At 35.0% G+C, this 15475-nt stretch overlaps 1 protein-coding gene across 5 annotated transcripts in view; it reads left to right on the top strand.

Annotated features, from left to right (window-relative positions):
• PKIB (cAMP-dependent protein kinase inhibitor beta) overlaps positions 1–15475 on the top strand; it is a 246083-nt gene that overhangs the window by 144522 nt on the left and 86086 nt on the right. For all 5 annotated transcript variants that reach the window (XM_050786391.1, XM_050786395.1, XM_050786394.1 and 2 more), the window contains one exon: positions 8252–8336. Coding sequence is in view for 1 of the 5 variants with exons in the window: in XM_050786390.1 (XP_050642347.1) it covers positions 8252–8336 (85 nt within the window). In the remaining 4 variants the exon portion in view is untranslated. The remainder of the gene's footprint in view (positions 1–8251; positions 8337–15475) is intronic.

The raw sequence follows: 15475 nt of genomic DNA, 5'->3' as shown, positions 1-15475 counted from the left end.
GTAATGAATAAGTCTATGAACTGCTTTTGAGTCAATTCTCCAAAAACATTCATATTTCTTAGAACTTTGAGATATAAAGCAAAATATTAAGTATCAAGGAACAGTCATTTAATCATAAGAGAAAAAATATATAGAGGAAAAGAATATATATAAAAGCCAGGTCAAAAGTCCAAGAATATTGTGAGGCATCATGATGTGTAGTGGATTAATTGTGGGCTTTAGGGTTGAACAGAGCTGAGTTTGAATCCCAGCTCTGGGAGTTATTAGCTGTGTGACCTTAGGGATGCATCTCACTATCTTTAAGCTTTGCAAAAGGTCCACTATGTGATAGATTAATTACAATGATTAAATGGACTAAAATGCAAAGTGCCTACTAAAGTTCATCATACAGAACAGTTGTTTGTTAAATGTCAAAATCCCTTTATTTCCTTTTCCTCCTAACAGTAGCAAAGTAAAAAGAGATTTATCTTGGGGACTTAAAGGGTGAAAGGAGTTTCACAGTAGAATTACTGGGTTAAAGTTTGCCAACATTTTTAAGACTTTGAGTCAACTTTGCCAAACTACTATGTAAAAGCAGTTGTGCAATGCGATGTTACCTTTTTAATTAAGATAACCTGATTTTACCTTGCCTATTAAAAATGTTTATGGTTTTGACTTGAATCTAGGAAGACAATTAGATGAGATGTTTAACTAGTTGTATGAACTGATACCTGAAAGATGAATGTATCTCTAATTCTTGGTCATTTTTTTTTTCAGTTCCTTTTTATTCATTCTGCACCTACTGAGGCTTTTAGTACTTGAATAAAACATTTCAGATAAATTGGATTTTGGTCATTTCTGTGTACTTTTAAATCAACTAGTCTAGTTCTAACCCTCCTTTCCACAAAACTGGGTCTGTGTTTCCTCCATTGTATCTACCACATGGTAGATAAAAAGATTTTCCCATGAATGTATAAAGCAGATTATTTGCAATTTTATGTAAATTAAAAAGCTACGGGGCCGGGCTTCACTTTGGGAAGCCAAGGCGGGAGAATCAATTGAACCCGAAAGGTGGAGGCTGCAGTGAGCTGAGATTGTACCACTGCACTCCAGTCTGGGCAACAGAGCAAGACTCTGTTTCCAATAATAATAATTAATTAATTAATTAACTTTTTTTTAGAAAGCTGTGAAAATGTAGCAATTGCCAAGGTTAGTTTAAATACTGTCACAGTTGTAGAAATCAAGCATATATTATGGGGAAAGAAATAGACAACAGATTAGATTGGTCAGCTTCAGTGGCTCACGCCTGTAATCCCAGCACTTTGGGAGGCCTAGGCAGGTGCTTAGCTTGAGCCCAGAAGTTTGAGATCAGCCTGGGCAACATGGACAAACTCTATCTCTACAAAAAATTGAGATCTTAACAATTAGTCAGGTGTGGTGGCATGCAGCTGTAGTTCCAGCTACTCAGGAGGCTGAGAAGGGAGGATCTCTTGAGCCCAGAAGGTCAAGACTACAGTGAGCCAGGATTGCATTACTGCACTTCAGCCTGGGTGACAGAACAAGATCCTATCTCAAAAAATAGATAGACAGATAGAGATAGATAGATAGATAGATAGATAGATAGATAGATAGATAGATAGGTTAGAGGTCAATGAAATGAAAAATTAATATTAACTAAATTAGAGAAGTTGAATAGAATAATGCTAATTTTGTTGTGAATACTTATTAATGAATACACTTGAGTGGTTCATATTTTCACAACTGTATAAATTCACCCTTTTTGAACTTTATGGAGCAAAAATGAGTGTAAAACACATTTGCAAATATTCTTTAAAGTTATTATATACCTTTTGCTAACATGAGTAAAGATTTATGAATTTCCATTCAATGCTCACTTATTGAATACCTAAAATATATTGTCCTAAATCCTACAGATAATTGAATAAAATATTGCCATTCAAGATGTTCACAGGCTCTGGGGAAGACTATCACACATGGCTGTAACAGAAAGCATCAGAGAGTCATGAAAATAATGACTTGGGGGCAGAGATTATGATTAATACCAATCTGGAACAATTCCTACAGCTTCAGAGAAGAGGCAGCATTTGAGTTGGGTCATTAAGAATGGCCCACACTCTTCTAGGAAGAGCAAAAGGAAATGTGTGTTCTAGACAGATGAAGCAGAATGTTTTTTGTGTGGCCTATTTGTGTTAATCTTTTGCTATTTATTGCTAGCCCTATGTGGCCAAGGGATCCAAACAACCACATTTTATCACAACTTGTACAAGTTCTCATACAAAGGAAGCACTCAGTATATATTGTTTTTTAATATATGAATGGATGAATGAATAAATGAACACACTTAAAGATCCTTCTTAATATGAGCTGATAACTTTCAAACAAAAATTATATCACATTGAGAGTTGTTTTTCTTTACTTGATAACACCTATGCAATTCAAAAGAAAATGTAAATTTTCTAAACTCTGATTAACATTTGTCTCACCAATCTTTAACTTCTGTGAGTTTTAGTCCTAGCACTCTGCTCTTCTCTTTCTATAATTAATTTGTACACTTTTGTTGGCTTGTTTAAATGCATGAATTAAAATGTATCACTTCTTAAGTTACTCCCTGATTTTGGTCAATTGATTGTATTTACTGTTTTTGATTGTATATACTGGATTTGATCAATTGATTGTACTTACTGTTAATATTGTTTCCCAGCTGCCTATTGGATAAGCTCTTCTTGGTTGAATTACTCTCACTGAATACCTGAATGCCTTAATTTGAACTCATCATGTTCCTTCCAATTTTTCTTACCAATTGTTCCTTTTCTGGATAATTCCTGGGGTATGTTGGACTCTTTTTTCTCCCTACCCAAATCAACAATCAACCCTGGCATAAATTATGTTGACATCTTTCACATTTGTCAACTTTTAGTCACAAGCTAAAACACTTGGCTTATTACCCCAAATAACCTTCATTCACTTTTCTTCAGTCTTGCAGACAGCTAATTGTTCTACATCCTTTCTTGACATAACATAGACACTTTCATGGTGATCACTCATTTACTGATAAAGAAACTTCTTTTTATAAAATATCATTAATTTCTCTCTGATTAGAAAGACCATGATTTAATTTATAAAGTATATAAAATACAGAAAATAAATAAGTTAATTAAAATCATACAAGATTTTAATTGTGTATCATCTTACAGAAAACATTTACATTTTGTTATGTATGGGATTAACATATATACTTTTAAAAAACAAAATTGTGATTCTATTGTATATCGAGTGTATCCAGTTCTTTCATTTATCATTTATGAAATATTTGCCATGTCTTATGATTACATATTCTTTAAGACATGGTGAGTAGAATAGCATTACTTAAAGAGTAATACAGAGTAAAGTCTGAATCTCTCCAGTGGGCTTCTTAGCTATGTGATCTTGGGTAAGGTAGTGAATATTTTTGAGCTTCAGTTTTGTCATTTGCAAAATTAAGATCTTAATAGTTGTAATGAAGATTTAATGACATAGTGCATACAAAGTATGCCCTGCTCGTTAATAGCTAGACTACATGTTAGCTACAATTTCTGGTTTCTTATAGCTAGATACTATTTCTTCGTATGGCTACATCATACTTTATTGGACTGCACCCCCAGTTAGACTTATTGCTACTAATTCAATCTTAAACTTTTTGCCTGGCTTTCAGGATTCCTTATAACCTAGCCTGACCTGACTCACTACATTTTTCACAATTTAAATTCTCTCCTCTCTGTAACCAATTTCTTTCCAGTTGCTTGTGTTCAATATACTGACTTTCACCTTATCTCCCTTACTTGAGGTTACCTAGTGTTGTTTGTGTATACAGGAAACATTCCTGGGTAGAGGGGAAAGCTGATTCCATGGGGAACTCAGCAGCTGGGATGTGGCCTCAGAATCAGGCCAAATGAGGGCTCAGTGCAGGTTCTTTATGCCCTGCAGCAACTCGTAATTGGAAGGTTTCTGTTGAGGGCCATCAGCCACTGATAATCAGCTGGGGAAATGAATAGTTCAGTCTTGAAGGGGGCATCTGGTGGCACACCTCAATGTCCATTACACCTGCTTCATAATACTCTCTGTCTTTCATTGTACTTGAATAAGCCTTTTCTCAGCTGTATTACCCAGACAGAGCTATATGCTAGATGTCAAGGCTGAAATATTGAGTTGTGATACATAATGCAATATGCATTGCATCAACAGGAAAAATACTACAGGAGCCAACTGAAAGAGCTAATGATGACCCAATCTGGAACAATTTGCAGAGCATAATAAAGTACTATTGGATTATAATCCAAAGTATAAGATATAATATCCCCCACGAGTTCATATAATTATGAATAAATAATTGAATACATAAATAAATGAGAAGAAGAGATAAATCTCCTGTGTAGAAGAATTCCAAATAATTTATGTAGATACAATATCCTCAAGGAGGTAGAAAATAACTCCTTTCTTCTTAATTGTGGGCTACACATAGTGACTTCTTTCCCAAAAATACTGTGGAAAGCAGCAAAAGGCAGACTAACTTTTCAGTGGAGAAACCTGACAAACACTATCTCATCAAGGTCAACATCGGTAGTGATGCCGTATTGAATTTACAGACCTTTGATATGATGTGATGAAAATGGCACTTTTCCTATGTGGTCTTCCTCCCAAAATCCCATAGCCACAGTCTAATCATGAGAAAAACACCAGGCAAATCCCAATTGAAAGACATTCTACAAAATATCTGTCAAATTATTAAGGTCATTAAAAACAAGGAAAGTCTAAGAAAATGTCACAGCAAAGAGGAAACATGATAACTAAATGTAATACGGTATCCTAAATGACACTCTGAAATACCATGGGGGCACTGGATAAAAATTAAAGAGATAGGAAGTATGGGATTTAGTTGACAATAGCATATCGATATTAGTTCATTAATTGTAATAAATGTACCATACATATGTAAGATACTAATAATAGGGGAAACTGGGTATGGAACACTAGAGGAACTTTCTGTATTATCTTCAATTTTTTGTAAATCAAAACTATTGTAAACAATTATGTTAAAAAGAAATACTATTACCGTAGGACCCAGCAATTCCACTTGTGTGTATATATCCAGAAGATTTGAAAGCAGGGTGTTGAGGGAATATTGGTATACCCATGTTCATAGTAACATTATTTACAATATCCAAAAGGTGAAAGTAACTCAAGTGTCCATTGATGGATGAACACAAACAAAATATGGTATGTACATTAGAGTATTTTTATTTAAGGCTTTATTCAGCCTAAAAAAGGGAAGAAATTCTGACACATGTTGCCACATAGATAAACTTTGAGAACATTATGCTAAGTGAAGTGAGCTAGTCACAAAAAGACAAATACTATATGATTCCACTTATAAAACTATCTAGATAGTAAAATTTATATAAACAGACAGTAAGATGATGGTTATCAGGGGTTTTGGAAAGAGAAATGGAGGTGGTAGCTTAACGGGCACGAAGTTTCAGTTTTGCCAGACAAAGAAGTTGTGGAGATTGGTTGTATAACAATATGAATATGATGAAGAATATGCTTAAACTATATAAACTGAACTATATGCTTAAAAATGATTAAGATGATGAATTTTATTTGATTTTTAACAATAATTTTAAAAAGCACTATTAAAATTACCATTTTCAATCCATTAGCCTGATGAAATCAATACTGCACAGATATGCTATATCTGTTTCTTTTCAGTTTATGATCCTCAGTGCCCTGTTTGGCTAATTACCCAGTGATCCAAAACAGTAAAGAGGTTAAGTAGGATAATCAGTATCATCCAAAAGTATTTGCAACCAATGCTCATCCAAAAGCCCATATAAAAGTTACCCGGAAACCAGCAGGATGGGATGCTCATGAGAACTCAGGGGTTGAAGGAGAGGAAAACATGGATTAGCAGCATTTTTTTGTCATTTTTAATGTCTAAAATAAAGACTTCCTTGAGCTGAGGTCACAGTGCTAATTATAGATTAAGGAATATTTGGTTGATATCTTTTATTTCCTCTTTGGAAACAGAACAAACAAACATCCTATTGCACACACTCTACATTTCTTTCATTTAAAACTCTACAACACAATGACAGAGAATAGGTACATATTTTCCATTAGTGTCCAGTAATGTCTGGAGATATTAGCAGAGTTTGAAGAAGATGGCATTAATATCTGTGCTACATATGGCAGTTGAGTGATTTTAATTAAATGGCAGGTTCACACAATTGAGATTTGTCACTGTTTTGAGCTCCCTTTCCTTTTTCCCACTCTTTTAGATTCAGAGTGTCTTTGACATCAAAGTATATTACAGTTTAATTCCTTTGGTGCTCTTTTTTGGGGGGTGTGGGGGAAGCCAAAACAAACTTCTTTCCAAAAGAAAGCTGTAAGACTTAAGAGTGTGATCACAGATACCTCTTGGGTCCCAATCTGAATTTAGTGTTAAACAAAAGAAGCAAGTTTATACTTTTGCAGATCTTCAGGGAGCGTAGTAACCGTATATTTGGAATTTCATTGTATGTGAACTTCCTTAAATCTCAGAACAACCTGGAGAGACAGATAGGATTAATATTATTGTGCCATTTGGTGAGCAAAGTTCTGCCATTCACCTCCAGGAAAGGAGATGACTACTCAAAATCAACAGCTGATAAATAGATGAGTTGAAACTAGAACTACTAGAACTGAGTTCAGTTCTTCTGTCTTTATGTTTCAATGTCTTTACAACATTCTTTTGCTGGTGTATTTGTAAACTATATGAGAAGCAAAGGAGAGAGTAATCAAACTATTTGAAAACTAAGAGTGGCTAACATAACAATGTTGACATTTGGGGGAAAAGATACTTTATTTGAGAATCATAGTGAAATATCTCCACCACATACAGTTCTTGGGCTTTATACAAATTGGAAGTTCAGTTACTGTCCCAGTGTGACAGGTGTGTGGAGAATGGATTGGAAGGGGAATGACTCAGGCCAGGAAGACTAGTGAGAGATGTCATAACTGCTGGAAGAATGGATGGCATGGAAGAAGCTATGACTGGGGAGAATTGAACTAGATTTGCCCATGCAAATGGAATTGGAAGGAAGAGTGACTTGAAGAACATTAAGAGCCTGGAATAGATAGCATTTGATGGTTTGTTAGAAAGGAGTAGGGAAGAGAAGACAGCAGACAACATTGATCCCTGAATACATAATATGAAACTAGACTCTTCTCTGCTCTGAATAACCTTGTATACAAAGAGAAGAATGTTGACATTACTGGCCCCACATTTAGAAAAAAAAACAGATGATCTTCATAAAATGAAAGAGACATGTCTCATTCATTTTTAACATCTAAGCATTTACTATGTGTCTGCTCAAATATGTAGACTGCCTGAGTGAAAGGGCATCTGGTTAACCCAGTGATCAACTGTGGCCACCTCCACAGAAGTATATATGTAAATGAAAAGAACTCAGTTGTTTTCCAGCTATTTAAAGCTCATAACCAGTTTTTAAATGGTGACTTTCTTTACATATAAATACCTAAAAGAATATGATCAGAAAAAAAATTCAAGTGAATTTGCTACCTATTCATAGCAAAATGTTATATTGCCTCTTGATGGTGAGGCGTTATGCATAGACTGGATTTTATTGGATTCATTTCTCTCCAACAATTCCAATCACTAGATCTCATGATTAGGAAAACAATGTCCTTGCTCCTTGGTATTTAAATTCAAAGGTGAACAGTTGCAGGGATATATTGCTTTTTAAATCACACATTTGAGAAAGGCTATCATTCACCTAGTGAATCTATTTTCAATGGAAATTTGAAAATATATTTAAAAATCTTGCTTTCTTGTTGATTTTACTATTCAGTAAGAATGTCTCTAACTGTTCATGTTACACAGTTTTAGAGCAAAACACAAGAGAGACTGCTCAGAATACAATTGATGTGTTTGAATGGTGAACAAAATAATACAAAGAAATATATTCCTTATTTATCTGGGTGTATGGAGCCGCTTACTCAAGAAAATTTGTCCTGCTCTTGCTCTCAGAGAAACTGAATAAAACAATTTGGGGAAAGGAATAAAAAAGACAGTGAATGTTGTTTTAAAAACATGTGACATTTGGTCACTAAATTAGACGTTTTTGTCTAAGGAACAACTTGTTCTTTTTTGCAAGAGACAAGAAACTAGAGATGTTTATCTTAATAAATCTTTTCCTGCCTTTGTTTCCTTCAGGAGTCATGCTATACTGAAAAGACACTCCATCAAGAGAACTCTGGGAGAAGCAGGAAACCCTGTGCCAGGGACAGGAAAGATAGGAGTAAGTACATTTTTGTTCCGTTGATCTTGGAACATATGGAATAATATATTGAACATGTTCCTAAAAATATATTTGTTGCTATAAAGCCAGATGACAGCAAAGAAAATGTAAGGTGGGATATCTTCATTTTAGAAAACAATGTAGTTTAATATAAGGTTGATAGAATATACTGTTAATTTCTAATTAATAGCAAACAATACATACTGGGACCTTGAGGTACACATTTTCAACTCGTGTCTGCCAGGGATAAGTGATTAGTAGAGGCTGAGTTTGGTTAGATATTTCCACTCTTAGCTGTGCCTATTTAAATGGTTCTCTTAGAGGCGGCTTGCCCATCAGAATGATATTTTGAAATTTATAGCCTTTAAAATAGAAGAGAAATTCATACTGCCTATCAGATCTTATAAACTGACTGCTTTTCTTATTACTACTCTCCTTAGAGACCATAGTAACAGAATCATAATTAGTACATACAATTAAATATTCTTGATGACTAAACCTCAAGTTAATACTTGTTTCAGAGACAGGTTTTTGTGTTCTGGTATCTCACAGATATCTGTCCTATCTATCTCCTATCTATCTATCTATCTATCTATCTATCTATCTATCTATCTATCTATCTATCTATCTACCTACCTACCTACCTACCTACCTATCTATCTATCTATCTATCTATCTATCTATCTATCTATCTATCTATCTATCTATCTAGGACAGATATCTGTATGTACTCGTACTTGCCTACATCAGTAGTGCATCCTTTGAAAACTGAGGCCACATTCATATTGCAGTCTTATTAGTATTTCATAAAATTGTTATCAGTTTGTACCACAGGAACAGAAAACCAAACACCGCATGTTCTCACTCATAAGTAGGGGTTGAACACTGACAATACATGGACACAGAGGGGAATATCACACACCGGGGCCTGTCAGGGGGTGTGGGGTAAGGGGAGGGATGACATTAGGAGAAATACCTAATGTAGATGGCGGGTTGATGGGTGCAGCAAACCACCATGGCACATGCATACCTGCACATTCTGTACATGTATCCCAGAACGTAAAGTATAACAAAAATAAATAAATAAATAAATAAAAAATATATAAATGTTATCAGTTTGGTAAAACTTGTATTTGAGGGCATCTGGATCCCTTAGTGCTACATTCTCCTACCCAGTGTGAGAACCTTGCTTCTCCACTGCAGCTTAGGTGACAGACCAAGAGAACCCAAGGTCAGCTGCAGCCTGAGGGGAGGCTCCAAAGTTCTTCTCCCCCTCTCATATTCCTACTAGAACACAACTCCAGGGGAGCAGGAAGGAGTGGAAGACATTATGTTTGGTTTAGGCTCATTGCCTAGTCTTCTTAAAACTAGTGTACAACTTTCCTATTAACCCTCCGTGATTTCGTTTAAACATTGACAATAGGTTCATTTCCATGGCTCACCAGAGCATTTTCACTTTGATGTGAAAATTTAAATTTATGTCAACATGTCTAAAAATAAATTTAAGAATAACATGTCCTAATTAAAATCTACTTTTATTATAAACTAATTTCACACAAATAATTTTACCCAAACCATTTATGTTTCTACATAAACCACTAGAATCTCCGTATGAGAACAAAATAAGTAGAATTATAAATACAAATTAATTTTATACTTAAGGAAAATTAAAACTAATATATAAAATTTATTAGGTCTATATTGTGGGCTGAGTATACAGTGATTTATAAGCATAATCTTATTTAATTCTCACAATAACTCTATGAGGAAGGTAAGGAGGCATGGTTATTTCTTGTGATACAAGCATACTTTGCCAAATGCACACATTTAGCAAGTGGGTGGTGAGTTAGGACTTGAGCCTAATTTTGTCGGATGCATAAGCCTATGTCCTTGACCAGCTTGAATAGAAATGTTTGGTGGGAGGTAAAGCACTATGTTTAAATGACTATAGTATCTTATTTTCATCAGCTATTTATAATCAGTTACTAGAAATACACACTCTTAAGGAACAAATTATCCCTATACTCTATGAATTCTTCGAAAGAGAAAACATTTTTCTGATTTATTTATTAAGAAGCACAATACTAAAAAAGTAAAAGAAAAAAACAAAACTAATAAAAGTATCACAAAAAAGAAAATAATAAAAATTCATTGAAATACTAGCTAAAGAATGTAGTTATCAATAAAATAGAATAATACAACACATGGTGTTTATTCTAGGTATGTGAAAGTGGTTCAGTATCAGGAAACTTATTAAAGTGATTTCATAATCTTAGACCAAAGAATAAAACCCCTATTTTAACTTCCAAATAGATTTCAAATGACCTTTGATAAAATGCAACCATATTTCTTTTAAGAAAATACACATACATGTAACGTAGTAATTTAGGAATAGAGAGATGTCATTAAAATACAAAAAAGTGATTTCAACAAAGCAGAAAAACCCTAGTAGCTTACTACATGACCAATTTCATCACTTATAGTTAATACCATTTAACAAATTTTAATCAATGCAATAAATGTTTTAAAAGACTAATATTTTCTGCATTTTTCCTATATATGCTAGGAACTGTTATAAATGCTTTACAAATATTAACTCATTTAATCCTCACAACAATCCTAGGACATATGGACTATTATCATTCTATTTTACAAATTGGGAAGCTGAGGCCAAGAGATGCTAAGTAACAAGGCCAAGGTCATGAAGCTAATAAGTAGTAGAGCTGAATTAAAACTCATATGGTTTGACCCATGAGTCTTTAATCATAAATACCATGTTATTCTGCCTCTCAAAGGTGATAATTATTATAAAAAAGGTTACATTTTTTTTGCTAAAAATATATATTTTACTAAAAATCCCAAGAAAATTAACTGAAGAACCATTAGGGTAATGAACTTTGTTAAGTAACCCTTCAAAAGATAAATGTGTAAAAATCAGTTGGTTTTTCTATGACAGCAGCAAATAAAAAACATTCAAAAAACTCATCATAGCAATTAAATATTATATAGCTATGAATAAACTGTTAAAGAAATGTACAAGACTTAAATTAAGAAAATAATATCTATAGAGAAATACAAGATAAACAATTGGCTATTAAGTGTGTTATGCAGAAAAAAAATTAGCAGTAATGAAGGTTTATATTATATTCTTGGATGAGAATAATAGATGTTGAACAGATGTTAGCTTCCTCAAATTAATTTATAAAGTCAGTACAATTTCATTTAAAATCCCAAAAAGGACTTGGGAGAGAGCTTGGCAAAATGATTATTAAAATTTATCTGGAAGCATGGACAGTCTGGAAAAGGTACATTTTTGAAAAAAGAAGAAAGATGAAACTTGCTATTTCCCTGTATTAAAGCATATTAAAAAGTTATAATTATTAAAACTGTGTGGTACTATTTACTAACATAGAAACTTAGAGAAGCCAAGTCAGTCTGAGAAAACCCCAAACAGATCAAAGCACATGTAAAAGTAGTGCATAAGAAAAACCACATTTTATGTTGATGGAGAAAGTAGTGACTCTTCAAAAAGCACAACAACAATAATTAGTTAATATTAGGAAAACATGTAAATTTGGATATTTTATTTATACAATATACAAATAACTTGTCAGATTGATAAAAGCAGAACAATGACCGAGACATAACTGGAGGAAAATAGATTGGCAAATAATTTCATAACCTTGTCTAACATGACATTGAAGGCACAAATCATAACTGGAGATTGATAGACTTAATTGTAGATATATTAAAACTTCTGTACATATAAAACAAAGAAGAGACCCAAATAGCATGAACCTAATAAATGTTTGAAAATTGCTCTTCCTTGATTTTTTGAGGGGAAATGGAATTAATAAATCAGTAAGTCCTTACTAACATTCCAATATATTACTGTTTGACGGCTTAATAAAGCAGAAATTATTCTGGGATAGTACTAATTTGCTATTTTATCTCCTGAAGGCACACAGCATCACAGAAGTTTTTGCGTGAAGAATATATAGTATGTCTTAGTTAAAAATAAAGATGAAGGCCGGGCATGGTGGCTCATGCCTGTAATCCCAGCACTTTGGGAGGCCGAGGCAAGTGGATCACAAGGTCAGGAGATCGAGACCATTCTGGCTAACACAATGAAACCCTGTCTTTACTAAAAATACAAAAACTTAGCTGGGCACGGCGGCGGGTACCTGTAGTCCCAGCTACTTGGGAGGCTGAGGCAGGAGAATGGCATGAACCCAGGATGTGGAGCTTGCAGTGAATGGAGATCACATCACTGCACTCCAGCCTGGGTTACAGAGTGAGACTCCATCTCAAAAAATAATAAATAAATAAGTAAATAAAAATGAAGTTCTAGAAAAGACCAGTGATAATATGGAAAGTTGAATTGTTCCACCTAAAAAGATCAATTAATTTGGCTTAGAGTATCCAAGAGAGTAGAGGATTTCAACCAGACAGTTTTATAATTCTTACATGTGCCAGGGCATTTTATTTCAGTAGAAATTATTTGCAACCACCTTGAGTAATCTCTGAATTAAGATAACATGCTAAAATAAGTTATCTCTAATAAAAATGAAATAATTCCATTTCTGTCTTGAGCTATGTGGTAGATAACTACAGAGTAGTGACACAATGATAAAATTTGGAGAGAAATGTTTCCTGTTTTATTGAAGTTGATGATACAAGAAAGATTGTTTGTCTCCTTCTAGAGTACCTCTGCTCCTTCAATGCTGGGAACTCAGAGGAAGTGTGAAAGGAAAATGTATTATAATTAATGACTAATAATTTTTTTAAAGTTTTAATTTAGGTAAAATAGTCAAGGTTATACCAGCCAGTACTATAACAATCAATTAACACTAACAAAATAGCAATTTCTGTCCCAGGCTGTATTAGCATTATTGCTAGACTCTGAGCTCCAAATATATGCTCATGGGAAAGAGTAACCAGTGTGCCCGTGAACTTCCTAGTCTGTTCACATCCAGTCCCTATCCATGATTCTGGCCAATGCATTGACTCCTGTTCACTGCTAATCCTCCTGAGAGCACTCACTCTGCTTCATGTCCTCTTGCTAGCAGTCTTTCAGCTGACAGGGAATCTGCTCCCCTACCTGTGTCACCCTTTTGTTTCAGGGCTCAAATTGCCCGAAGTTCTGCTTTTAGCCATTCATCTGTTGCCTTCTAACCCTGACTGTTGTCCCTGTATTGAGTTTGGTACCTCAACTCTTTTTATCCATTCACCTTAAAGAGTTATTTTCCCTCACTTACACAAGGACTGGGACTGTTAATAAGTGGCTTTTTGCCAGGCAGGTCTTGGTCCTAAGGGTTTGGCTAACAGCCATCATCATAGTCCTTCCTATAAGAACTTTTACGCATTCATGAAGTTATATCCCTGGCAGATTCATCCTGCTGGCTCAGGAGACATGCCTAGAAGTGCCTGAAACCATAAAAAGACTACAGAATAGACCTTAACTCTAATACCCTTACTAAATAAACATTGATTTTTAAACATGTATCTTTATTTGTCCATAAATCTACATTTAGTACATATATTATTTGACCACCACCAGAAAAAAGTCTGGAAGTAGTCAAATGAACTGTGTAAAATGTTTTCTTCTTCTCTTAGGTAATAAAAGCAAAAGAGAAACCTAGCCATTTTGTTTTAAGCACGATTAACCAAATCAAACAAGCATAACCCTAAACATAAAGAATAAACCTTGTTACTGTTCGTGCTAGCCAGACTGTCAGTTTTTGAAGACTGTCCAAACACTGTAAGCAGTGAATTCTGGAGGGGAAATGGAAAACAAAACAAAACAACCAACAAACAAAGGAGCAGAACACACAGACACCCTTGTCAAGGAGAGTAAAGGGAATATATACAAAGAATGAAGGTGGTCGTTAACAGATTAACACTAATTCTTAGTGATCAAAGTAATTGTCAATTAATGTTTGCAATGTGCCAAACTCATTTTCTCATTTCTTCATTCAGTAAGTGTTCTTTGAGCATTTACCCCGTTTACCCTGTGCCCTGCACTGTTGTGAGCCGTGGGGATCGGAGCTAAAGACACTGCAATTCTCCAGAGTCTGTGAATCACTAGCATGGAAATTCTGAACTAGAGAAAAATTGACTAGAGGAGTGTGAGGAGACCCAAAAGGTGTTATATCAGGAGTGGCTGATGATTTACTTTGTGGAGGTCCTAGAGAAGATGTGCTAATTTTCTTCAATTATGCCAGAAATATCATGTCAAAAAAATCTGTGTGATTGAGAAGGCAAAACTAGATTTGAGTGGATGGAATTAGAGGAAAAAACATTTTTGCTTAATCAAGGGAAAGGCTGTCTGAAATTATAACAAGCTACCTCTGATAACTGAGTTGGTTGATCACAAGTGGGAGGATAAGGGGTTGGTGTTGGGGGTGGGTAATTAATTCATCTCCAAAGACAAAAATTCTAGGGTCTGTTGTTGAAATCATTGATGTGGGAAGGGTTCCTCTGAAGACAATACAGTAAGGGACTATACAAGGCTGCTTTTAAGTTAGACCTACCAGCTTTGTCATTTACTCTTGGGCTTTGACCAAATCTCTCATCTCTGATCCTTAGTGACTACATCAGAGAAAAGGAGATAGTACATGTCACAGGACTGCGGTGAGAAGAGAAAAAAAATGAGTGTAAATGAACTAATTCAAAATGATTGCCATATAGTGGGCACTCAATAGATGGTACTCAATACATGGGAACTAGAATGTCATCTTGGGAAACACTTGGACTCCCTTAAACAATCCAGAAGGTTAAAATGACACCCACTAAGGTAAAAAGTTCCTCTCTTTGGCCGGGCGCAGTGGCTCACGCCTGTAATCTCAGTACTTTGGGAGGTCGAGGTGGGCGAATCACGAGGTCAGGAAATCGAGACCATCCTGGCTAACATGGTGAAACCCCGTCTTTACTAAAAATACAAAAAATTAGCCGGGCGTGGTGGCGGGCGCCTGTAGTCCCAGCTACTCGGGAGGCTGAGGCAGGAGAATGGCGTGAACCGGGGAGGCAGAGCTTGCAGTGAGCCGAGATCATGCCACTGCACTCCAGTCTGGGAGCGAGACTCTGCCTCGCAAAAAAAAAAAAAAAAAAAAAAAAATTCCTCTCTTCTTATTTGGGAT

Source organism: Macaca thibetana, chromosome 4 (assembly GCF_024542745.1).
Source record: "Macaca thibetana thibetana isolate TM-01 chromosome 4, ASM2454274v1, whole genome shotgun sequence".
Classification (NCBI taxonomy): Eukaryota; Metazoa; Chordata; class Mammalia; order Primates; family Cercopithecidae; genus Macaca; species Macaca thibetana.
The sequence above is the reverse complement of the archived record's forward strand: the minus strand, read 5'-3'. Positions and strand labels throughout refer to the sequence as shown.